We start from the raw sequence: 25,930 nt of genomic DNA on the forward strand, positions 1-25,930 counted from the left end.
TCCTAGGATAAATTCCCCCCCACCCTGAAAATTTACCCCCCACCATAAGCATGATCAATTTTCCTGCCAGCACCTGCAAGTCTTTAGCTTGCAATGAATTTCATAATGTTCCTATATTCCAATAGGCGATATCTCAAATTCAGTGTATGATGAGATGGTCGATCGCTTGTTCAATGCAATTAAACGCTAGGAATATATCCTTCACGTATTCGCAACATTTTTTTAGTGGCCAGCGGACAGTTAGTTGGAAGGAATTTAGGGAGGGAATTAGGAAGTTAGGGGGGGAATTTTTCCTAGGATAAAACATTGAATCCTCCTGTGGAACCATCATACCAACACAATGTAATAGTTTCAATTTACAATGATTATACTTGACTACATCAGTAACATCAGAGCATCAGAGCTAGTCCCATATTCCATTCATGGCACTGCATTCATGGCCTAACCCTAACCTAAGACATTTCCTCTGAATATCCTTATTGCAGGAATGATATATTCCAAGTTCATGCCAAAAAATCTCCTTATTATAGTTCCATGATGAGATATCCTTAATAGGTGTACAAAAATATAATTAACTAGAATTACATGAAGGTGGGGGGGAATTTTTCCAGGTTGGGGGGAATATTTCCTAGGAATAATGCCCACCCGGGGGGGAATATTTCCTAGCAAATCTCCACCCGGGGGGAAAATTCCTTAGAAAATATTCCCCCTGGGGGGGAATATTTTCAGGGGGGAAAAAATCCTGTCACACCGGCTACAGTGGAGAGGCTGACGACGATATCGACTACAGTTTTCAGTGTTCGACGATCCAAGGTGATGCTGGCCGACCACGGTAAGACTATAAGACTTGAGAGATTAATCCGGGCATGGCCCTTAGCCTTGGCTAGGCCTATATAATGTAGCTGTGTAGCATAGGCTTAACATTAGGGCCTAGGCCTAATAGTTAGGCCTAGTTTAGTTTAGTAGATTAAGGGTCAGGAAGGACATTTGTCCTCATGAACGACCCTGTACCACAGATAACCCAGACTGCCAGATATGATTGTGGATAACACCGGCTTTTCAGCCTTCTCTTCACGACCAAGTGCTCAGATGATAACCAGACAGACGTGAACCCATCCTGCTCCCTGGACCGCCATTTAACGTCCCCATCCCATGGACATGAGTGTACCCCATACTTCGACCACTTTCTCAAAGTCTGGGGAGGTGGAAGCAACTTGCCCGTCACCACTGTGCAACAGCCGTGCCGAACAACCTGAAGCGGAGAACCCCCATTAATTAACAACTGCAGCACATTCAAATCAACTTTGGATTGTTGGCAATCATGTGTTTTATCGGCTTTTATCAATTCCCAAAATGGCCAGCACTGTTCAAATTATTCCCTATACAGTGTTCTCCATGAAGGGTTTTAGGGTGGTCGCATGCCACCCAAGTGAAAATTGCTGCACCCGCCCCGGGCCCCCCTGAAAATAGCTGCCGCCCCTCTTTAAAAATCCCTCCCCTCTAGACAATCTCAAGATGTCACATTTTGCATTTATCTTGTTTATGTCATTGCCCAAACATTTGGCTGTCAAAATGTGTGCAAAAAGTACATACATGTATGTATAGTTTAACTATTAGTATTCATTGAATTACAAATCCTTATTTCTATTTAGGTTTTGCTTGACCATGCCACAGTTGGAAGAACATTATCAAGTTCTTGGATCTTGGAAACAAGTGGCCTCAACACTGAATATATCATATAGAACCGTTCTTCGAAGAAGACATGAGTTCCAGATGCCTACACACCTTGGAAGCGGCTATATAGTCAAATCACAGATGATGATCTTGATGCACTAGTGCAAAGCATATTACAAATCTCACCAGATGCAGGTAAAGTCCAAATGTAATCTATCTAATGTGACAGTACAAAATGTGACAGTACTCTTCAGTTTTAGTAAGCATTTCATTTGAAAATGTTTTATCAACTATAGTATACCATTTCAGTTGAAAATGTTTGTATTGTCCACTTAGTTTGATTCAATTCAAAGCAAGGGGGTTGATCAGAGAAATATACATAATACATTGTCTATTACACATGAAGACCTTGTTTTATCTTGAACTTCCCCTTTAAGATAAGGAATCAGTGACAGTTGGTACTCTTGTTCTGATTAAAGGTCTGTACTGTACTACTGTCAAATTGTAGGGAACTGTAAAAGTTCTTTTTACTGATTTTTTTATAATAAATGTTTTATTTGTGATCGCAATTAGTGACATGCAAACCACTGTTTACCTTACGTTAGGCCTATAGACACTGATGTTAACTACTGTACACAAACTCACAAAGCCACATGATGATTTGGTCATTGGAATTTTTACTTGCTCAAGTCATAGAAAAAACCTAGATTGGGGAAATTCCTGAGTGCAATGTTAATTTTGTTATAGTGTACATGTAGGTTAAATATTGTGTATGTTAATGGATGAGTGATCTAAAGCCAATGTCTGCCCAAATGGAATTCAAGACTTTTTTTCAGAGATATTTTCCTTGATTCTATGTATCATCCATCAAGTTGATGGGATGCTAAAACGAAAAAGAGAAAGACAAAACAGTGTTTGTATTGCGGCAGAGTTTGTATTTGCCGCGCCACATTTAGTGTGATTTGGTAAAGTTACCAAGCTATCGCTATGTTTAAGATAACGTTGTTATAGATATTGAATACTGTATGTGAAAAAATGGCAGTTGAATTTTTACGGCAAATGGATGAAGTAAAATTTACTCACAGATGAACTGTTTGTATAAAATTGCTTGCGATATCGGTAGGGTGCTATCAGCAATTGACACAAATTTCACAGATACCGATATAATGAGGCAGATAATGCCAATATCAATCGATACCGATACTGTATACTGATAATCGGACCAACACTATTCCAGAGTGCATTTTGTGTGCTTGTTCCTTAACACCAGACTGATGCAATGATTAGGAAGAACAATCATACAGTCTTACACTATTGAAAGTATAACTGACCAAAGAAAACTATTGAAACTAAAGAAATACATTTCACATAATTTGACCATTTTAAGTAGATTATAGCATATCTTTAAAGCTGTTTGCTGGATGTAATGGTAGCTATCCATGACAATTTTCAATTTATGCACTGGCATTAAAAAGTGATAAAAAAATAAACTGTCTTGTGATGATATTAATAAAGACTGCTAAAACAAAACAACACCGGTTTGTTGCAAAATGTCCAGTTTGTTGACAGTGATGAATTGTTGTAATAAAAAAGTATATCATCCAAGACTCTGACTGATGAGGGTGTATCTCTACATAAAAATTTGATATTCATACCCATAATAGTTTATAGTAGTTAGTATCTGATGAATTTAATACTTCCATTTTTAAAGGTGAAAGATATGTCATTGGAGCTTTGACTGGACGAGGAGTAAGAACTCAAAGATGGCGGTTGAGACAGTCCATTTCTCGAGTGGATCCCATCAATAGATTGCTCAGAAGATCATATGCAATTTGTCGTCGGACATACCATGTTCCTTGCCCAAATCATTTATGGTAAGCAATCGTTAGGCAGCTATAACACTTGCATTGCTGTATTATGTGTGAGTATGTACAGTACTGTTGCTTGCTAATGAAATGTTTCATGTAATGTGCATGTACAGACATACTAATCCTTAGTACATGCATGTTATCAACAGATTTGTGGTAATAAACCTCAATTTGGGTGGGTTTGAGGGATCTTACCCAACTAGCATTGCATACTTTCCGGAATTTGTTGTTCTTTTGAAGATCAAGATATGTGGTTATGCATGTGGGTAATCACTTTTATTATTTCATATTCCAACTAGTGCACCAATGGTGCAGTGGCTCTTACAAATATTTGTTAATTTATCACAAGTTACATTTCATATTCATGGCTGAAATGAAGTGGTCAGAGTTCATTTGTAACAAATTGACTTGTAGCAATGTGTTAAAATTGGTGTGCATTTTCAGATAATGATCTCAAATGACCCCTAAATGACCTCTGACCCGAAATGTATGGACACCACTAGTTTCAACACCTAATGATCATTGCATTTGTGTTACACTAAAAAATCCATAAAAAAACAAAAGATCAATGCTATTTTCCATTTTATGACATGTGACCTCAAATCGCTAAAAACTGCACATGCACCAATACTCAATGATTAAAATGTGTAACTTTGGAATACCCCTGATGTCCCCTCATCAAATAAACATTGTGTTCAAGTTTGGTCAAACTCCATTGAGGAGAAGCATGTTGAACAAATGTGGACAGACAAATAGATTTGATTTTGAGGTCGTTTTTGCATGTGGACAGACTATATTTATGTAGACATATATAGACTCAGTCAGGAGAGTGATGTACGTTGGGTGGTGGTAACCAGGGATTTTGCATTTCCAAAAGTGACTGTGTGTATGTGTGTGGTGTGTGAAAGCTCACTCGTAAGTTTCACTAAATTTTGTTTCATTATTAATGAGTGGGTGCTTAATGCCAAACAAAAGAGCTAATGCCACACAAATAGCTCATAAACAACATCTCAAAAACGGCATGTTAATATAATATTGGACTGGTACATGCCACTTATGGAGTAGATATGCTTTGTTCTTGGTATCCAAATCATAAATATTAATGAGTGGTCTGGGCTTAAAATACAATTGTTAAGATGTCAATATCTTTGTAACTGTATCAACTTCATAGATATAAGTGACAACAAAATTGTTTTACTTTAGAATGGGATGACATTATTTCTGAACCACACAAAATAGCTTGTAAACACAAAATCTGAAATTGTCTATTAAGATTTTCTGATATAATTTTAATTTTCCAAATTGTTATTTTCACTTGAGAATATGGCAAGAAGGTGAAGTGTATCATCACAGCAGATATTAATAAGCTGGGAGATTTTTTTAGTTTTGGTTACAACGCGAAAGCCAAAGGTGTGTGTATGTGACGGCTGGCTCGTTAACACAGTGTATCCCCAATGACATGTTTGATCAATGTTATAATTTATTAACCCAGTTATTGATATATGTTAGATCAATGACAGGTAGTTGTGCCATGTGTAGATGTACCCTATGGTGTTTGTTTACCTGAACATTAATGAATGGGTGGCACTTATCATGTCATTCTTCACAGGTAGATGTATCATGAATGGATCATGATCAAATGTATATGTGACATAGTTTTTTCCATGCCGTAAGTAATCATACAGTTTGCTATCGTTGTGTTAAAGTCGAAAATGAAATGTGTTCTCATTAATATTCATTTTGCTTAATATATATACTTTTATATATAATATAGGCCTACTCAATATTTTATTATCTTTATTATCAGAATGCAAACATGATCAGGAACTCACAATAAAATGTGAACAAACAAAGCAATGCTTTACCTTCAGCCTGAAATGTCACATATACATATGATCGTGCCTATATGATCATGCTGCATCTACAGTATCCGTCTGTCGATACTTGTTCAAAATCGTTCTTCTCGTACAGGCTTTGACGGATTTTGAGGAACCTTGGACACAATGTTCATTGGATGAGGGGGCATCAGGGGTGATGTAGGTCATTTACTGTAGGGATTATTTAAGGGCATTACCTGAAAATTCTTAAAATGCTTCTTCTCACAGATCGAGTTATTAATCAATTTTTTCCAAAGTAACACATTATGATCATTGAGTTAGTGGTACCTTTGGGGTGTTCAGTAATTTGAGGTCAAAGGTTATGAAGTGATTTCTTTGTAAGAAGAGCATTATCATAGCATAGTCTTTCATGGATTTTAGTGAAACATGGATGCAATGATCCTTGGGTTTCATTCTGGTTCTTTATTATCAGAATGCAAACATGATCAGGAACTCACAATAAAATGTGAACACACAAAGCAATGCTTTACCTTCAGCCTGAAAATGCAAGTTGTTTATGGTTCTGAGTGGATTGGCACCGTTATCTTTAACTGTTTCCCCTTCACAGGCACATTGATGGTAACCATAAATTAATTCCATGGCGGTTGGTCATCCATGGTGGGATCGATGGATACAGCAGACGGGTAGTGTATCTCAGGTGTACCAACAATAATCGTGCCCAAACAGTCCTTAGTTTATTTCAGGAAGCTGTTAATCTCTATGGTATCCCCTCCCACGTCAGGTCAGACTTGGGTGTTGAAAACTATGATGTGGCACAGTTTATGCTTGAAAGACGAGGGCTAAACAGAGGAAGTATGATAACAGGGAGGAGCGTGCATAACCAGCGCATAGAGAGGTTATGGAGGGATGTGAATGTAAAGGTCGTCCGTTACATCAAAAATGTTTTTATGGCCATGCAGGATGATCAAGTTCTAGATCCATTGAATGAAATTGATCTTTCATCACTTCATTTTGTTTTTATACCACGAATCAATAGGGCTCTAGCAGAATTTGTACTTCAGTACAACAACCACCCCCTTAGTTCATGTCATGATCAGTCCCCAAATCAACTGTTCCACCAAGGTGTTTTTCGGCTGTTTCATTCAGATTATACTGGAATAGAGAGTGTGTTTGATAGTAATGAACAGTAGGAGTTGTATGGGATTGACCCTGATGGAGATGCACCTATGAATGAAACAGAAGATGGAGTACAAGTTCCAGAAACTGAGTCACTACTTTCTGATGATCAGGTTGCCAGACTAAGGTACACTGTTAATCCACTCGAGAATGATGGAAGCCATGGATATCAATTGTACCTGAACACTAGCTCATTTGTTACAGAATGCAATGTCCACAATTAATATTGCTAATAGGTGATTCCACAGTAACTCGCATTACACTTTTTCAAGTTTTTTTTATTGCAGGTTGATTATTTGTGGTATTAAAGCCAACACTCAAAGCTATGATCTAAAATTATTCGGGGTGATGGCACTGCTTTGTCTTATGTATGGTGCTCTTGAGAAAATCAGTAACTCACATTACCCAAAAAGGACACATAAAAAATTGATGCAAGTTCAATGCAGTTGTTTGCTCAAACAAAAGATGTTGTATCCAGTTGAATGTATGTAGTAGATATCTATCCCACTGGTGTTTACATCAAACTGCTATATGATATGAAACAACTTAAGATGTGGTGTGGAAGGGGAAATAATCCGGTAACTCGCATTACGGTAACTCGCATTTCACTTTGTCCAGTCATCAATGAAATCTAAATGGAAAATAAAATGCTGAAACTAATATTTCTAGTGGAAGGTGACTTACAATATATGTAAAGTTAAATAACTAAAAATTTATCAAAAAGTACTAGTCTAGTTCATGACAGGGGGATAAACAAAATCGATAACTCGCATTACACAAAAAGTACACAGCAAAAATGGAGATACTAGTTTAGTCAAACAAACAATGTTTTGTTCAATTGAATGTATGTACTAGATATCTACTATATCCTGAAGTTTACATTGTAGCAAAACAAAATATAAAACAACTTAGAAGTGGTTGGGAGGGGGGAAGAATCTGGTAACTCACATTAAGGTACCTTGCATTACAAATTGCCCAGTCAGTATTTTCATCTTCATTCATCAAATTCTGGAGAATTATTTGCTCTGAAGAACCATTGTAGAAGTCTAAAAGCATTGTAGCAACAAATAAACAACAATACTTATACCTCTGTCAATAATTTTACTAATAATTGCTGGCCATATTAAAATATGTGATGAACAATGATGACAATGTTCATTTCCAATGATTCACACACAATTTAAATGTTACCTAAAGCTGGAATGGGGTTTTTCAACTTGTTTTATCATTCAGCATCATGGATCGAAGGTTTTGCATTCTTTGTCATATGGCAATATTCAGTTATTTTCAGTATTTACTGTATGACAACTGGCATTACAGTGGTTACTCGATCGCATTACAGCACTGGTAACTTGCATTACCGGTAACTCGCATTACGGCTTTCAGTGGCCCTTCATATCAAAATATGCATGGACTTTCTATTCCTTTGATTATTGTTATACTCAGTACTTGGGCCAAAAGCAAAATATGGAATGGCAGAAAATTATCGCCTCCAGGAGAGCAATAATGTTAAAATCTTGATTGCTCAGGAACTTGCATTACATGTCAACATAGACGCCTTTTAACTACAGCAATATTCCTACAAACCAAAAATGGTGAATGGGCAATGTGATGTGATTTTAAAATATCATACTTTGTATTACTCATAAATATTTCAAACTTGTACCAGTTACTTTCATACAAGGGAAAATGGGACTTTGAAAAATCCACACAGACTCACTTGCATTTTAATTGCAGAATCACAGTCAGCTATCACTGCACTTTTTTGGGGTAAAATGACACTGTATGCTAGGAAAAAGTTTCTGATCTGGACCCTGAATACCTTAGCATGAATTAAAAGCAATATATTGGGTCAGAAATGATTCTTTCATTTTTGGAGTCGTGTCCCTGTTTGCATGGAATCGCCTTAATGCATAGCACTCTAAGCTATGCATAAAAAAAGTGAAATGTTAAAAGAATAGTGATGAGAATGAGGACGAAGTAAACTACACTCGGTGGTGAAAGTCCCATTTCTAGTTGCTGAGATATGAATGTTTCAAATAAGTTCACATTTTCAATTTCATTAAGAATCTGGCAACATTTGTGACATCAGTTGCATATTGAATCCATAAGCTTTTGATTTTCTTGATAATTTAATTAGTGATTTTTTTCTAGAAATAATTTATCCATAGAAAAAGAATACCAAAGTAACAACTGCTGCATAATGCATTTTTCAAATATATTACAAAACTTTGGCATACCACTTCAAATTGGTATTAAAAGGGGTGAAACATGTAAAGAATAACAAAGACTTTTCATACCAAGAGAACTGATGGTATTCTAAGGTATATTTCTCACTAATGAATGACAATGATTAGAATATAATTGTTTTATAAGATGAACAATGAACTGAATGTTTAAAACATCACACCTTCAAGTTATTTCATGATTTGACCTCTGATGAAAAGTTGCACTAATGATATTGCAACAGTCGTATGTTTGACAATTGCAGGCTTTAATCTATGGTGATATCCAAGAACAATATTGCAACATAGGCAACAGATAGTTAAATCTAACAAATACTCTTATAAGCATTAACCTGTCCAGATCAAAATGTGAACAAACACATGAATTTCTTAAACTTTCTTGATTACCAAATAATTAAAGAGTAAAAATATTTGACATATGATATATATTGTTGACTGGTTGGTCAAGCATAAAACAAGAGAAAGATAAGAAAATGTTTAAAGCAAAACAAATTTTGTCACTTTGTATTTTATATAGAGATGGAACTTGTGGGCAAGCTTGAATTGTGTGTAATGGTGACTATTCAGTAACACAAAATTTTGCTAGACTGATGCAACTAGATATATATCAGACCCTTGTGTTCAGTATATCCATGGGTACCAGGTTACATTACATGTTTGATACAGTGCAAACACAAACACACTGCAAATGTTCCAAAAACCCTTTCTGCCATGTTGAGCCCATATTCAGATATCAGTAAATGCCATTATCATGATAACACTATTGGTAATATACAGATAATCATATTAACACAATGTAAATTATTTTAGCTACCTCTGGTATGTAAAATGTTGGTACTCCATGTACCTATCCCAGGGGATCACTTCCTCTACTCATACCATTAATTGCATCCTAGATCTAATTATGCTCAAAAATGGGGAAATAAATGTAAAAATTGCCAATGTTTTACCATTATCATCTAAGTAACTACACATCTCAAATGTGTCAATACATATTTTCCTGATCAATGGTGACAAATTTTACACCAGATCAGTGATCTCTTCCACCCCTATCACAAAGGCAGCTATCTCAAAACAAGCTTATTTACCTGGAATATGACAAACAATGGTACAGCAGCTCGTACAACATTAGAATGGTCTAATAAATTGATATGATCAATAGTAATGAATACTCCACAGGCTTTGACAAATTGTTTTTTAATACTTGCCTGTGGGGCTAGCTGTTCGCTAAACCTACTTGCCCGCATAAAAAATCTACTTGCCCCAGACCTACAGAATAATTATGTATGCCTGCATATGCCAGATTCTTACAATGTTTTAACTTATATATGGATTTTGGTGACATTTGAACTGTTGTTGTAAAATACAGTATGTTTCACAGAAAACAATGAAAATTTGGAATCTAAACCATTTTGATTTAACTTATAAATTTGAAAATGTAAAAGGATTAAAAAAATCTGCAATGGTAAGGCTGTGATGTCATCACTAAAGGGACTATCCCAAATTTAGAAAACCCAGTGGTTTTGTGATTCATTGCTTTTAAATTTACATAAAGTAGTATTTAGTATTGTTCCCCTCCTTACATTAAGTTACCTGTTAAAAGTTCTCTGTTCACTGTGGGAAAAATATGACTCATTAATGTTCAAGATATTGATCTAGCTTGCTTACAAAATTCTTAAGGTTTTGACCATATCAAACAACCTGCTGCAAAATTAGCAGGTTTCATCTATATACACTATATGTAACTTTATAGTATGGGATACACCAATGCTTTCTTCATATGACCTTTTTCTTGACCTCAAATGACCTTTTACCTCTTACAAAATGCACTATTGAGCTAACCTGATTATAAATTTTATCTGGTAAGATATAGGAACACTCTTAAAACATCCGGATCAAATTTGATTCATTCCGGATCAAATTTGATCCGGTTTCCGGATCCCAGGGGCACCGACCCCGTCCGGATCAAAATGATCCGGATTTCCGGATCAAAGAACAATGACCCATTCCGGATCAAATTTGATTCAGCTTCCGGATCCCAGGGGCACCGACCCCACCCGGATAAAAATGATCCGGATTTCCGGATCAAAAAAACAATGACCCAATTCCGGATAAATTTGATCCGGTTTCCGTTTCAAGGGTACTTACGTTTTGGATATGTCATGAATAAGAAACAACATACAAATCTGAAAATAACTTGGCCATGTCTTTATTCTTTTTAACAACTTCGTTAACAAACAACGTCAATTATTTCTTCTTATAAAAAGAGGTTGATCTGGGTTACAATACTGATGAACAAAAGCGGAAATGGAAAAGTGGATGGAATGCGAGTTTTATCAAGGCAGCAAAAGTGTATACTATTTTTAGTTATATCCCTGTTATATATGTGACTCGTGATTTGTTGTGGTAATTCAAAATCTTTATTTTCTAACTAGAAGCATATATCTTATGCTTTAAAATCTCCACTAAAGATATCCTACAATAGGTACAAATGTTAGAATATGCTTAAAAGAGATCTCCTGCTAACTTTAACCTTTGAAATCTACATATTGCAGGATAATGAAAAATTCTGAAAAATACTACTCCACCAGCCTCTCAACGAATGGTCTTACATTATTTACCAAATAATGATACTTTGATATATTTTGGTTTGTTACAAATAACTTAGTACTATAGAATGACACAACTTTGATATTGTACAACTTAACAATGGGTAAGACTTTAAATTGCATGCACAAAATCTTTGTTACATACAGCAGAAATGATAGAGATGTGATTTGTCATGGGAATAAGAAAATGTTTGTAAAAATAATTTCCTTACTATGTTTACCTTTGCAAAATTTTATTAAATATTAATTGCATCGAATGTTCTATGTATTAAAATAAATGAAAATACTTTGAAAACTTAAGTATTTTACTGAACTACCAACATGTTTGGAAATGAACAAGTGCTTGAATTATCACGTATGAATGCTTGATGATGTTTCTCTTGTTACTTGGCATAAGCAGGTTTTAGTTGGAGGAGGTGGTGGGGGCAGGTTAAGTTACCAATGCATCACTCACTGTTTATGCTAGAAAAAACACCATCCCTCTATTCATCTTTAAAATCTGAACAGCTCACAAATAACAATGAGGAATTTTTGCAATTAAATTATGCAACCGGCTCACCCGAACTATTCCAGTGCAATTTGACCTGTCAATATTGAACATGAGTGGACAAACTGAACTCAAACTATGATAAATTTGTTATCTAAGATAATGTGATATCCATTAATACCATGACGGGTAAAAAAAAGGTGATGATTGCTCAGTCTTCTGGTTCAGAAAGTTCTCAAAAAGTCCCAGGTGTTGTATCATTCTATTTCTCATGTATAATTGAGTTCAAGTATTTTAAAACATATATCTGCAGAAGTCATTGGCAAGGTAGCCCCCTTTTTTCAACTCTACTAAACACCTGCTCTGGTTGCTCTCTTGGTCCTCATGCCAAAACGAAAGGCTGTGGCTGTTGAACTTTTTCAAGGACAGATGGTATGTTTGTGCCAATCTATTGCAAAGATATATGAGAAATTACACATTTTTGTTTTCAAATTGCAACATTCTGACATACAAGGATACAGTCATACATTGCCACAATTTTAAAATTTTGCAACCAGCTCCTCCTCATCATCACCATCATCACCAACACCATCATCATCATCATCATCATCATCATCATCACCAACACCTCCATCATCATCACCACCACCACCATCTTCACTATCATCATCACCACCACCATCACCATCACCATTGCAGACGATAAAAGACGAGTTTGGAGAAGCAATTGACAACCTGTCGGAATCTATCGAAGAATTAAGAGGTGAGAACAAACTTCTTAAAGAGAGCTACTCAACTCTGGAAAAAAAAGTCGCTAAACTAGAAGAAGAAAAGACGCTCCATGATACGATGCTTAATGAGCAAGAAAGATTTTCTCGCCGAAATAATGTTAGAATCATCAACGTTAAATCAGCACAGGGTGAGAATTGCATTGAAATTGCACAGAACGTCTTTAAGGAGACCGGAATACCGGAATGTAAAATAGAGAGAGCCCATAGAGACGGTAGGCCCGTGGAAGGAAGAGAAAGACATATTCTGGTAAAAGTGTCTTTTTATCAAGACAAAATTAATATTTTGAGGAAGGCAAGAAGAGCTCTCGCCGATAAAGATTACTATATCGTGGATGACCTGTCGATAACAGACTTAAAGGAAAAAAGAAAATGGAGCCAGCAGGTTCAAGAGTTATTCCAGGCTGGGACAAAGCTTCGTTTCGTTGGTGGAGCATGGAGAGGAAGTGATGGAAGACCATACAACTTTTCTTAAATCGGGACTGGAGAGTGGAAAATCTTATCAGTTCGAGTGAGACCATGTATATTGTGATAACAATAACTTCTTCTCTTCGGTTTCGTCATTATTTTTATTGAAGATTCTTTAAGGTATTCTTTCTGCCCGTTTGGCTCGTTTCCTTTGTTACCCAATATGGAGAAACTGGGTTTTTGTCTGACGGACACATTTTGCTATCCGTTAGGTTTGATTGTTTTTTTCCTTATTTATTACTTACTCCTTCATGTCACTTTAAAAATGTTTCTTTTGACTCACAACTCTATTTAACTTTAATGTATTATGTCTGTTACTACCCCTTCAGTACCTCACAAATGTATATAAATGGCGGCTGATTTAACCATTGTTTCTTATAATGCTAGAGGTATTAGACAACTTAAGAAACGAAGGCAGCTTTTTTCTTATTTACATAGGCGTAAGTGTGATATTTCTTTCATTCAAGAGACCCACAGCTGTTTGGGTGACGAAAGTTATTGGTGCAATGAATGGGGCGGAAACATTTTTTTCAGCCATGGTTCTACTTGTTGTCGGGGGGTGGCTATTTTATTCAAGCCAAACTTAGATTTATTATCAAGAAAGAAATTCATCAGTGCGGTAGATACATCATTATTGATATCTTGATTCACGATATTGTGCTCACGTTAATTGCTTTATATGCCCCAAACATCAACTCCCCGCAATTTTTTACAGAGATCGCTGACAAAGCAAATTCTTTCAAAGGCGATTTTAATTTTGTATTCAACCTTCAACTGGACTAAATCGGTGGCCAGCCAAAGACTAACTTTAAGGCACGTGATGAATGTATTGCATTGATGGGTATCTTTGATCTCATTGACGTGTGGAGAGAAAGAAATCCGTTGTCCAACAATTTTACTTGGAGTTCTAACGTAACTCCTGGCATTCATTGTAGGTTAGATTTCTTTCTTCTTTCTAGGAACCTCCAGCATTGTATACATAGCATAACCTTTCCTGGTATTCAGTCCGACCATTCTATGGTTAATCTTAGTCTAGCCATTCTAGCCGTCTAGCCCGGGATATTGGAAATTCAATAACGATCTTCTAAATGATCATAATTTTGTTGCCCTTATTAATGACCTGATCAGTAAAAACCTGTCAACCGTTGCTTTTCCGGACCCATCATCACGATGGGAGTATCTCAAATATTGTATTAAAAGAAATAGTATGGTTTTCGCCAAAGCCAAGGCCAAAAAATGCCGTCAGAAAGAAGGTGAGCTCCTTTCAAAGATTTCTTCTTTAGAACAGCAGCTTTATATTTCGGACACTGCTATTATTCGCTCACAACTAAAGGAGGCCCAAAATGAGCTGCTAGGAATTTACAATTATAAGCTTCAGGGCACAATCATTAGGTCCAGGGCTAGATGGGTTGAGGAGGGGGAGAAAAACACAAAGTATTTCTTAGGTTTAGAAAAAAGAAATAAAACCAATAGTTCAATTCAGAAACTTCAAAAAAATTATGGCTGTGTTTTGACTAAGAAACATGATATATTAAAAGAAATAAAAAGTTTTTACTCCTCTCTTTACAGAAGTGCAAACACTAGCTTGGCAAAGAACTTCCTTGATAATCTTCCAAATAAATCTCTAGATGTAGAAGAATCTGATTTATGCGAAGATTCTCTTTCCCTAAATGAGTGTAAACATGCTCTTTTTTCGATGGTAAATGACAAAGCCCCAGGTTGTGACAGTCTGTCTGTTAACTTTTATAAGAAATTTTGGCCAGCGATCGGCCAAACTTTGTTAGACGCATTTAACCATAGTTACCTCAGTGGTACTTTGTTGAAAGAGCAGTCTAGAGGAAGTGTAACTCTTATTTTAAAAGATGGAAAGGATCCTACATGCCTTACAAGTTACCGTCCTATCACTCTACTGAATACCGATTACAAAATTGTTGCTAAGGCACTTGCGTCAAGATTAAAACTTGTTATTCCTAAAGTAATCGGTCCTCAGCAAAGCGGTTTCGTTAAAGGAAAATTCATTGGCGAAAATATTAGATTTGTTTAGATCTAATTAATTATACTTCTGAGCTAAATGTACCAGGTTTTCTTTTTATGATTGACTTTGAGAAAGCCTTTGACAGACTGGAGTGGAACTTTATCCACTCTACTCTCACTTTCTTTAATTTCGGAAATAGCTTTAAAAAGTGGATTCATGTTCTTTATAACAACAGCAATGTTTGTGTGTGTAACAATGGTTACACTACAGGCTTCTTTTCAATTAATAGAGGTGTTAGGCAAGGTTGCCCCTTAAGCCCTTACATTTTTATTCTGTGTGCAGAAATTCTAGCATTAAAAATTAATTGTAATCATATTATAAGGGGTATTAATATTGCCGGTAAGGAAACAAGGTTGCTTCAATACGCGGATGACACTGTCTTTTTCATTGATCATAACAAACAGTCTCTTAGGGAAATTCTTTTTGTTCTTAATAACTTCAAGCTCTCGTCTGGTCTTGCCGTGAATTTGAGCAAGTCTTATTTGTTTCCGTTGGGCCCTTTTATTCACCATAGTCCAGTGTTTACTAATGATTTCGGTATTAAACTTACTCAAGGTCCAGTAAATTTCTTAGGCATTGTCTTTACTAATAATGTCGACGATCTATTTCGGTTGAATTTCATTCCTAAATTATCCAGATTAAAAACTTGTTTACGTATTTGTCTACTAGAGACTTAACCCCAGTGGGAAGGAATACTATTGTTAAAAGCCTCGTGCTTTCTCAGCTAGTGTATCTGTTTTTAATACTTCCAAATCCGCCAAAAAGCTTCATTAAAGAAGTTGAACACATCATCTTTGATTTTGTCTGGCATGGCAATCCAGACAAGGTTGAACATTCATCGATGATAAATTGTTTAGGTGAGGGGGGTTTAAAAGTACCTCACATTGAGAGTTTTGTTAAAAGTTTGAAGTGTACCTGGATTCGCCGTTATACAAATGATATGGATGGACCGTGGAAAATTTTCTTTGATCTCTACTTATTATCTTTTGGTAAAACACTATTTTTTAAATGCAACTGTAAGAAATCTGATGTCAAAACCATTTCTAACGGTTTTATTAAGCAAATTTGTGAGGCATGGTGTGACATCACTTATATGCCACCCACTGACTCTTTCGAAGATGAATATTTGTGGAATAACTCTCTCTTACGCATTAATGGTAATGTTGTTTTTAACAATATTTTGTATAGAAAAGGCATTTTGTTTGTGGGCGATCTCTTCGACGAGAACGGAGCTCCTCTGTCTTTTAAAGCTTTTGAAAATAAATACCAGCTGCGTGCTTTCCCGTTTACAACTTATTGGGGCTTAATAAATGCCATTCCAATTGAATGGAGGTCTGGCTGTTGTAAAGTTAATTTTTCTAATCCATCTTCTACATTGTTTGACAGGTGCATTCATTCTTATTCAGCCTCGCAATTCTGTTACCCACTCTATCTCAAAAAAATCTCTAGGCCGCCTACCGCCATTCAAAAGTGGCAAAATACTTCTGGCGTCGCATTTTTAGTATTCCTTGGAGCACTCTTTCTGAGGCCAAGCTTCAATTCTTTCAGTTTAGATTTCTGCACAGGATTTTAGGTACTAATAGACTTTTGTTTTTGATGGGGAAGTCAGAATCTCCACTGTGCTCCTTTTGCAAAATTACAAAGAGTCAATCCAGCACCTTTTCTGGGATTGCTACGTGACGGCAAATTTTATCCTTAATGCCGAAATGCGTTTCTTAAATAAACAATTCTTTTTCTCTAAACAAGATATCTTTTTGGGTTTTGGCAACGTTTACTGTGACCCTTACAACTTCTTAATTATCCACCTGAAGTATTATATTTTCGTATGCAAGACAAGCAACACCGAGCCAAATATCGATGATTTCTTTTATAAATTTAAATTTGCTTTGAGCGTCGAAAGTTTAAATTATTTTAAGCGAAAGCAGCCACGGAAAAATAAAGTGAATTTCCCGGAGCTTAGAAATGCCTTTTCATATTGTCCAAACCTGTTTACGTAGAAGTCTCTTTTTTAGCTGTGTGTAGTGCAAATGGTTTCTTTTGCTGTCTACTTACATTAACTGATACTTACTGCAGTTGCTTGAATATGTAACAGTCCATACCATTGTTGTTTATGCAATGTATAATTTTTTTGTGTACCATGTTAAGTGATCGTGAATACATATGGAGGAGAAAAAAAAAAAAAAAAAAAAAAAACCACCACCATCACCAACACATTCATGCATCATTATCATTGTGATTCTCAATCATTTCATAACCGTTAGGTCATTCTCTCTGAGAAACATATATGATTTTAAGAATGTGAGGCAACCTTCGTTAACTTCAAGTACTAAAAATAGTAGAGTCATAAAAGAAAGAGAAAGAGCAGATTTGCATGATTTTGAAGCTCAGTAAAATTGCATTCAACCTAACAGGTACCCAAGGAAAGGCTAGAAAAGGACTAGCAAAACACTCATACCATACTCTTATGGCCCAATTAACGTTGATATATAATGTGTAGCCTACAACATGGCATTATTCACTCTTCTTAAGTCTTACAGCAACAGTAAGCTTAGCGCACTTCAGTTTGGGTTCCTGTTCGCCAAGTGACTGAGCTAGAATAGCACATGTATTGTGTAAAACTCTTACCATGCCATCTGTTGTGTATTTTCTGAGAGAATATCTCCCACAGAACTCTTCTTATTGTCTCTGATATAAAAGGCTCTGTGATACTCCAGTCTCTAGACACGTTACCATCGCTGAAATAACACACTCCTCTGCATCATCTGTGAAAACAATCATTGATATCGTTTTAAGCAACAAAAGTCACTAGATGCAAAAACTATACATGAATGAATGAATGGATGGATGGATGCATGGATGGATGGTAGGATGGATGGATGAATGAAAGACTAAATAAACAAACAAACAAACAATCAATCAATCAATCAATCAATAAATAAATTTAAAAAAAAATGTTTTTTTCTCCATTTATTCAGCATATTTTATATTTTTAATATAGCATATACATATTGTTATAAATTATAATCACCTTTTACAATTCTTGCATAGAACATGTTTAAATGAAATTTCAAGAACGGAACAACTCTGGGCATTCAGAAAATGCCTGTTGTAATTGAATATAACTTACTTTATCTTTCTAATACACTTACTTGATTTTGAATGGATATAACGTTCAACATCAATTGCAAACTTAAATTTATAGAAAAAATCGCAAATATTTGGTAAGTTCTTATTTCGCTTACAATCATAGATATAATACTTCATGTGTATTATAAGAAAATTATATGGGTGACTATATCCATTTCCGTACCCGAAAAAAATATTTTGTTTTGAAAAGAAGATTTGTTGCTTTAAAAACCGATTCTCTACGTCTAATATGAAAGATCCAGTAAAATTACAGTCCCAAAATAGATGTTCGATATTCTCAGTTTCTCTGTTACAGAAGGAACAGACCTCTGTATCATTTATACCCATCAACGCTAAAAGTTTATTTGTCGCAATAATACGATGTAAAAATTTAAACTGAAAGTATTGGAGCTTTGCATCTAATACAGTGTAGTATGGAATCTTAAAAAACCTGTCCCAGTCTTTTTTGGTCAGATCTTTAAAGGAGCAACTCCATTTCTCTCTTGCAGTCGGAACTTTTGATAAACGATGTAAATACATTTTATAGATATGCTGAGAGATACTGTAGAGCTAGCCCGAATGGCATTAAAGCACATGATAGTATTGTTGTTCATAACATCAGTACTATGGCAACCTGACCTTTTCCACCACTGGGGAATTGCACTTATTAAACCCCAATACAAAGTAAAAGGTATATCAGCATTAAAAACCTGTTTGAACCTTACAGAAGTTAGCGGCTTATTATGCTCATCAAACAGGTCACTAACATAAATAACATTTCTATCCAATAAAATGTGATTCGTAACAATTTTGTTGTCGATACGAATATGAGAATTGTTCCAAATGACTTGGTTACCGAAATTTTCTGTTGGAGTAGAGAATGAAATATCACACCAAGCATAGACTATTTGACGAATGAAAGAATTTCTTATACTATTCACATCATTCTTAGCAGTTACAATGAAAAATAAACTGTTTCCCAAACGGCTTCAAATATATATCAATATCAAAAAACATTTTCCAAGTACCGTTTATAGCATTTGTATATCGCCTAATCCAGGTACACTTTAAACTGTTTATAAAACTGATGATGTGTGTAACTTTTAATCCTCCGTTGCCAATAGTATTAATCATGACCAGCCTCTTTACTTTATCGGGGTTTCCCGCCCATATAAAATCGAATAAAATACTTACTAAATCCTTTACGAAACTATTCGGGGGATTTGGCAACACCATAAATAGGAAAACGAGTTGCGACAAAGCAAATGTTTTCACAATATTACGCCCTATAGCCCTGGGTCAAATCTCTAGATGACCATAATCTCAAGGTATTCTTCAGTCTAGAAAGTTTCGGTTGATAATTCAGCCGGAACAGATCGTTGCCATCTCCTGTAAAAGTGATCCCAAGCATCTGAACCGGTCCATGCGTAATAGTAATATTAAAGTCATATACTGCAGCTGGAATATGATTACTAAATGGGCCCAGCGGAAAAAGACTAGACTTGGACATATTCATAGACAAACCTGAAGCTTCTTTTAACTGTTTAAAAATACGAATCATCTCCGTAATCGTGGTCACACTGCCATCAAGAAAAAGTGTGGTGTCGTCGGCATATTGCATAATTTTTACTTCTGTGTTACTTATTCTAATACCCTTAATGATCTCATTATTCTGTACTTTTATGGCAAATACCTCGGCCACCAAGATAAATAAATATGGGCTTAATGGGCATCCCTGACGGACTCCCCGTTGAAGTGGAAAGAAACCCGTCGAATAACCATTGTTACAAATACAACTTTGACAGTTACTATAAAAAACATCTATCCATTTTTTAAAACTAATACCAAAGTTGAAATATGAAAGAGTTGTTTTAACGAACGACCATTCTAACTTATCAAAGGCTTTTTCGAAATCTACAAGAAACAAAAACCCTGGGATTTCGTGATGAGAGCAATACTCTATTAAGTCTAAGACAAATCTAATGTTTTCCCCAATAAATCTATTTTTCAAAAAACTGGTCTGCTGAGGACCAATGATATTATGGATAACAGATTTTAATCTAGAAGCTATCGCTTTCGCGCCAATTTTATAGTCAGTATTCAGGAGTGTGATGGGCCGATAATTTTGTAAAAAGGCAGGACTCTTCTCAGGTTTTAAAATTAATGTCACAATGCCTCTTGACTGCTCCGCCGCCAGACTCCCATTATCATACCCATAATTTAATGAATCTATTACCAATTGCCCTATTAAAGGCCAAAAAGTTTTGTAAAAGTTCACAGATAGTCCGTCACTGCCTGGGGCTTTGACGTTATGCATCGCTGATAGAGCTTGGTAGCACGCATCTAGAGTGAGGACACCATCACAAGACTGTACATCGACATTTTGGTCTGGTAGCCCGTTGAAGAAAGGGTCGGGAATGCATCCATCTGAGCTGTAGAGCTCCTTATAAAAATTCTTCATCTCCTCGAGAATACGGTCCTTGTCCATAACAATACTACCGTTACTTTTCTCAAGTCGTTGAATGGAATTAAGTGATTTGTTCCTTCTTTCTAAATTTAAAAAGTATTTTGAGTTTTGTTCTCCTTCTTCCACCCAACGTGCACGAGACCTGATGATGGTACCTCGGAGCTTATAGTCATAAAGTAACATAAGTTCGTTGTGGGCTTCCTTAAATCGTGATCGTACATTTGCTGATTCCTCAAGATATAATTGTTGTTCGAGCTCGGCAATTTTATTAATAAGATCATGTTCTTTTGCCCGTCTCTCTTTGGCCCGATCTTTCGAGAAAGTCATGCTAGTCTGACGAATGTTAAACTTTAGCATCTCCCATCGCCGTGTAGGATCCTGATCAGTATCCATCTCGAGCCCATTACGAATTAATTCATTGATGAGATCAATATAGATTTGGTCATGCAGAAGCGAGTTGTTTAATTTCCAATAGCCTGGGCCTCTGCTAGCTAATTGGGTGGAGACTGATAGACAGATGAATGAATGATCGGATTGAAGGCCAGGGGAGAAAACATCATCAGTAACTGCATAACTTTCCGGTCTTGATATAAGGAAGTAGTCCAGTCTGCAGTGTATACCTGGTGTTACATTGGAGCTCCAAGTATAGTTTTTAACAAAAGGATTTCGTTCTCTCCAGATATCAATAAGGTTATGTGAATCCATAAACTCTAAGCATTTTTCTCGCGCTTTGAAATTAGTTCTTTTGTTTCCGCCAATTTTGTCCAGGTCTAGGTTAAAAACAAAGTTAAGATCTCCTCCACAGATAATGGTATTACCCTGAAAATTATTTAAAACATTCGATATGCTGGTGAAAAACATGGGTGTGTCAATATTTGGAGCATAAATACTGGCGATTGTGTATATACGTTGATGGGTTTGAATGTCAAGTGTCACTAATCTTCCAAGTGCATCGGATGCCTCCTTGAGAACTTTAAAGGTTAAGCGGGGATTCAATAGTATACATACACCTCGACTTGTTGTTGAACCGTGAGAGAAAACAATACGTCCACCCCATTCATTCTGCCAGTATTTAAAATCCGATAAAGAGCTATGTGTTTCCTGCAGCATGACTATGTCAGCATTGCGTCTGTGAAGGTATGCGAATAATTGTCTCCTTTTCATTGTTTGTCGAAGTCCCCTGGCGTTGAAAGAGATAAGTTTTAGATTCGTTTCCATTGCGATGTATATAAACAATCAGCTTTATCGAGTACTAGCATATCGAGCACAGTACAATATATAACGTAAAAAGTGTATACCGTTTCCGTAAAGATAAATAATGGGTTATGTATATGTAAACATCTTCGTATGGAGTTAAAAAAATAAGGTAAAATAAAGTCAATCCAATCGGATAAATCGCGAAAACATTGTAAGATGTATACGATGTAACGTCTCAGTCCGGTTGAAAAAATATGCCACATTCGCGTAAGTATCGGATGATTACTGGACACTAGTAGGGCCGAATAGAATATGTAAATAATTTTCCAGCCTATAATAAACAGGCATTTAAAGGAGCGTTAACAAGTACGCTGTCCGCAGTAATGACAACGAGAATAACCACAAGTACAAAATTAATGAAAGTTATATGGCTTGCCATTGGACAAACGCCAGCGGCCTCCAGAAAAATGTAGTTTTGTACCTGACTGGTACAGTTCTGACACCTTCTTTTGCCACTTCCTTTTCTCCTCCAGATCATCTCGAGTTAAGTCATCGATGATAAAATAATCCTCATTTTGTAGTGCATGTCTCTGGTTTCTCCTCGCGGTTAATTTGTCCTGGTAGAAAGATAACTTTGCCAAAATATGTCTGTCTCTCCCCGTGACAACCCTACTGTCTCGATGGGCTCGTTCAACACGACAATCAGGAATCCCGACTTTGGAGAGAACATCTTTAACGATTTTACTGCAGTCCTCGGAGTCTTCCATTTTGATGCCCACGATTCTGACATTGTTTCTACGGGAGAAGTGTTCCTGCTTGTTTAAAAGTGTCGCTTGAAGATCCTTTGAAGCCTCCAGATCAGTGATTCTGGCTTCGAAGCGCTCACATGTTTTTCGCAAATCAACATTTTGCTCCTTTAAATCGTTCAGTGCGGCTTCCTGAGTCTCGAAGGCACGTTGGAATTCAGAGCGAATAGTATTCAATTCACGGAAAATTCTTTCTATCGCAGAGTTCAAATTATCAGAAGGATTACCGGTAGTATCCCCATTATTTTCGTTGACACTGGCAGGTGGGTCATCTGAACGTGGTAGGCTGAAGCATAGGCCCAAGGTTAGGTTAGAGCTTAGGTCTGGGCGTTGGCTGTCGGAATCTTTTTTCTTCTTTTGGCTGCCCGGGGGCCTACCTCTTGGTCTTTTTTTGCCCTGACTCATTGTATGGCTGATATATCGTTGTATTTGCGAACAGATAGACCGGTAATTCTTTGGAAAATTCCTCAAAAACTTAAAAAATATCAAGAGCCCTTTGGCACTTGGTGTACTTAGGCCAACATAGAACCAATGAAATAAATAAATAAACAAACAAATAAATAAATTTTACTTTACCTGATGTCAATTCCAAATCTGTTGTGTCAACCAGCTTTGAAGGTTTATGAGGGTCACGAACAGACTTCTTTGTCTTAGTTTGGTCCTTTCTCCTCACGTATCGCAGTCGGTTTTCCGGGTAGCCTGTTGCTTCATGGCACCTGTGCCAGCACAAAACTAGTAGACTTCCTGAAATTTAGCAAAGAAAACATATGATAGAAAAATGTTACTTCTCTAAAAATTCATTGTAGTAATACCTCTATGAAAGTTCATTTCTGCAATTTTTTTTTTTATCTGCAGACTTCATGCAATTAAGAGCCTATTTTTATCACAAGCTTACTGTACAGCACCCACTTTTGCACACAGTATGGTATATGAACACAATTTGAAAAGACCTGTATTTGGCCAATTTTTCCTTACCTTTTTTTGCATTTTAAAACATATTGCCATAAATGAAGTTTACTGAACGTTTCAATACGGATCTCAGATCCTTATGATCTATTTCCATGAACAGTATAAGAATTCAGAGAAGTTTCTGCATACCATTTAGTGTGTTATTTTGCCCCTCTTTTTGCCATAACTAGGCAAGACCATAAGCAACTTTATGCTAAGGTGCATCGGTATAAGCATTAACATAAAGCGGCATACCTGCTCGGTATAACCGGGTATACCTGAAATATTCGCGGAACCGCTACTTCAAGCGTCGACTGTACTATTACACAATACCATGAACCTATGGACACTAGCCTACAAATGTATTTGCGATTTAATGACGACTTTACCATTTCTGTTTTTTTCTTTTGCAGAAACTTATTTAAATATTGATTAAAAAAAAAAAAGTAAGAAAAATCAGTGTTGTTTTCATTTCAACGCAAAAGTACAGATTAGTACACTCCACTACTGGGCCCAGTCCAACCACAACACTACAGTAGCATATAGGTCTATGCCTTATTTGTAAATGATCACCTTATATACAGTAGAACATACAAGGGAAAGACTGATTCCCACTGTAGGCAAGTCTTACATTACCTAAATCTAAATTACCAGGAACCCTTATTAGGCCTTGCCTGCCTTACTTATGTCATTCAAATTATTTGGTTATCGAAAAATTACAATCCACTTTGTGGTGAAGTAGCAACTGAACATTAGAACCCACCATACAGTAATACTGTTTGCCCTGTAGCACCATAGAGGCTTCACAATAGTACTGCATACTGTTGTGTGTAGGCATGTACAGTACTGTAGTATACTGTACAGTACAGTCAATCAAAAACCTAGCGTTTATATTTTTCACACCACACGCTACACACTATAGTGTACACTGTATAATGCTAGGCCAGAGTAAACCCGTGACGGAGTGAGCATAGCTTCTTCAAATCACTAACTTTATTGCGTATGATTAACACAACAAACGAAATGGAAAGTGCCTAATAACTCACCTTTGAAATTCTTGACGTACTTCTCCAATCCCCATTGCAGTAATTTTGCTTCTACGAGATCCATAAGAGCATTTCGTGAGTGCAAAATTTCGAAAAAATGGCGTCTGTGTAAGACCGTGTACGAATAGCGTACGTTCGAGCGCTGCAGGTCACATGATGTACATCAGCCAATAGCATCAAGCTTTACGTTTTGATCAGGAACGGTACAATGAAATGATACCATGCCTAATGAAATTGAATCGGGAATGGTTGAATTTTATCCGGGAATGGATTAAAATTATCCTGAAAAGGATGAAACTATTTTTATCAGGAAAAATTAAGAGTGAATATTCTAGTCGACCAAGGCAATATAAGTAATAAAAATTTAATTTGATTTTAACAATGTCTGTTCATCATTACATACTGTTGTACAACCACATCTCGTCTCAATTGGAAGGAAAAAAAAACATCTTGAAAAAGATGATGTATAATAATATCATTATTTCAACACCGGCCCATGAAAGCCACTTGTGTTATGAAAATTTAAAATAGCCTGAAAATCCTCCAAAATTTACAACCAGCTAGATGAATAAAAAAAAAAGACGCAAAGGAACAAACAAGCAGGAAAGGCTTCCAAGATGACATTTGACTTTCAACTGCCTGAACACTTCGTATGAAGCACTTCCCAAGGACATGTTATTTTCAGTAATGTTCAGTACAACCTGTGGGAGGCGGCAGTTTTGAAGTGTTTTCAGATAATGAAACCTAGATGACTATAAAGTACCTGAACACCATGAAGGAAGCACCACTCAAGTTTCAAATGCAATAAAAGCTGTACACTTTAAAGCATTTTCAGGTAATTACCTCAGCTGCTCCCTAGATGACATGTAACCTCCAATTCCTATCACCCAAAAATAGCTCATCACCCAATGATTATATTTAAGTCCAAATATCATAAAATAAAATCATGCAACGGATAACTTGAAAAAATTGTGGACAGAGGAATAGATAGATACATAGGAGCATGATCACAAAAGCTCATTTTGGTATGAGCTTTTAAAACATACATTTTTGAACACCTTAAAGGTAAACAATGCTCACCCCCAAGTATGCTAAACATGTTCTAGACTGGTCAGCTCATTTGATTTAATGAATGGGGCTTGATCCAATCA

The 25,930-nt window shown here is 36.2% G+C and overlaps 2 protein-coding genes and 1 long non-coding RNA gene across 3 annotated transcripts in view; 1 reads left to right on the top strand and 2 right to left on the bottom strand.

Annotated features, from left to right (window-relative positions):
- Positions 1-25,930, bottom strand: part of LOC139960930 (uncharacterized) — a 54,782-nt gene that overhangs the window by 9,619 nt on the left and 19,233 nt on the right. The window lies entirely within an intron of this gene.
- LOC139960945 (uncharacterized) lies at positions 773-12,183 on the top strand. Its single transcript, XR_011790669.1, has 4 exons — positions 773-832; positions 1,653-1,869; positions 3,386-3,548; positions 5,988-12,183. It is a non-coding gene; the product is annotated as an uncharacterized lncRNA (long non-coding RNA).
- Positions 12,206-24,858, bottom strand: LOC139960941 (uncharacterized). Its single transcript, XM_071959663.1, has 4 exons — positions 24,780-24,858; positions 23,362-23,529; positions 17,815-17,951; positions 12,206-12,346 (listed from the first exon to the last, which is right to left on the bottom strand). Exons 1-3 carry the CDS (start codon positions 24,841-24,843, stop codon positions 17,866-17,868), a joined length of 318 nt encoding a protein of 105 aa, XP_071815764.1. The 5' UTR covers positions 24,844-24,858; the 3' UTR covers positions 12,206-12,346; positions 17,815-17,865.

Source organism: Apostichopus japonicus, chromosome 20, assembly GCF_037975245.1.
Source record: "Apostichopus japonicus isolate 1M-3 chromosome 20, ASM3797524v1, whole genome shotgun sequence".
Taxonomy (NCBI): Eukaryota; Metazoa; Echinodermata; class Holothuroidea; order Aspidochirotida; family Stichopodidae; genus Apostichopus; species Apostichopus japonicus.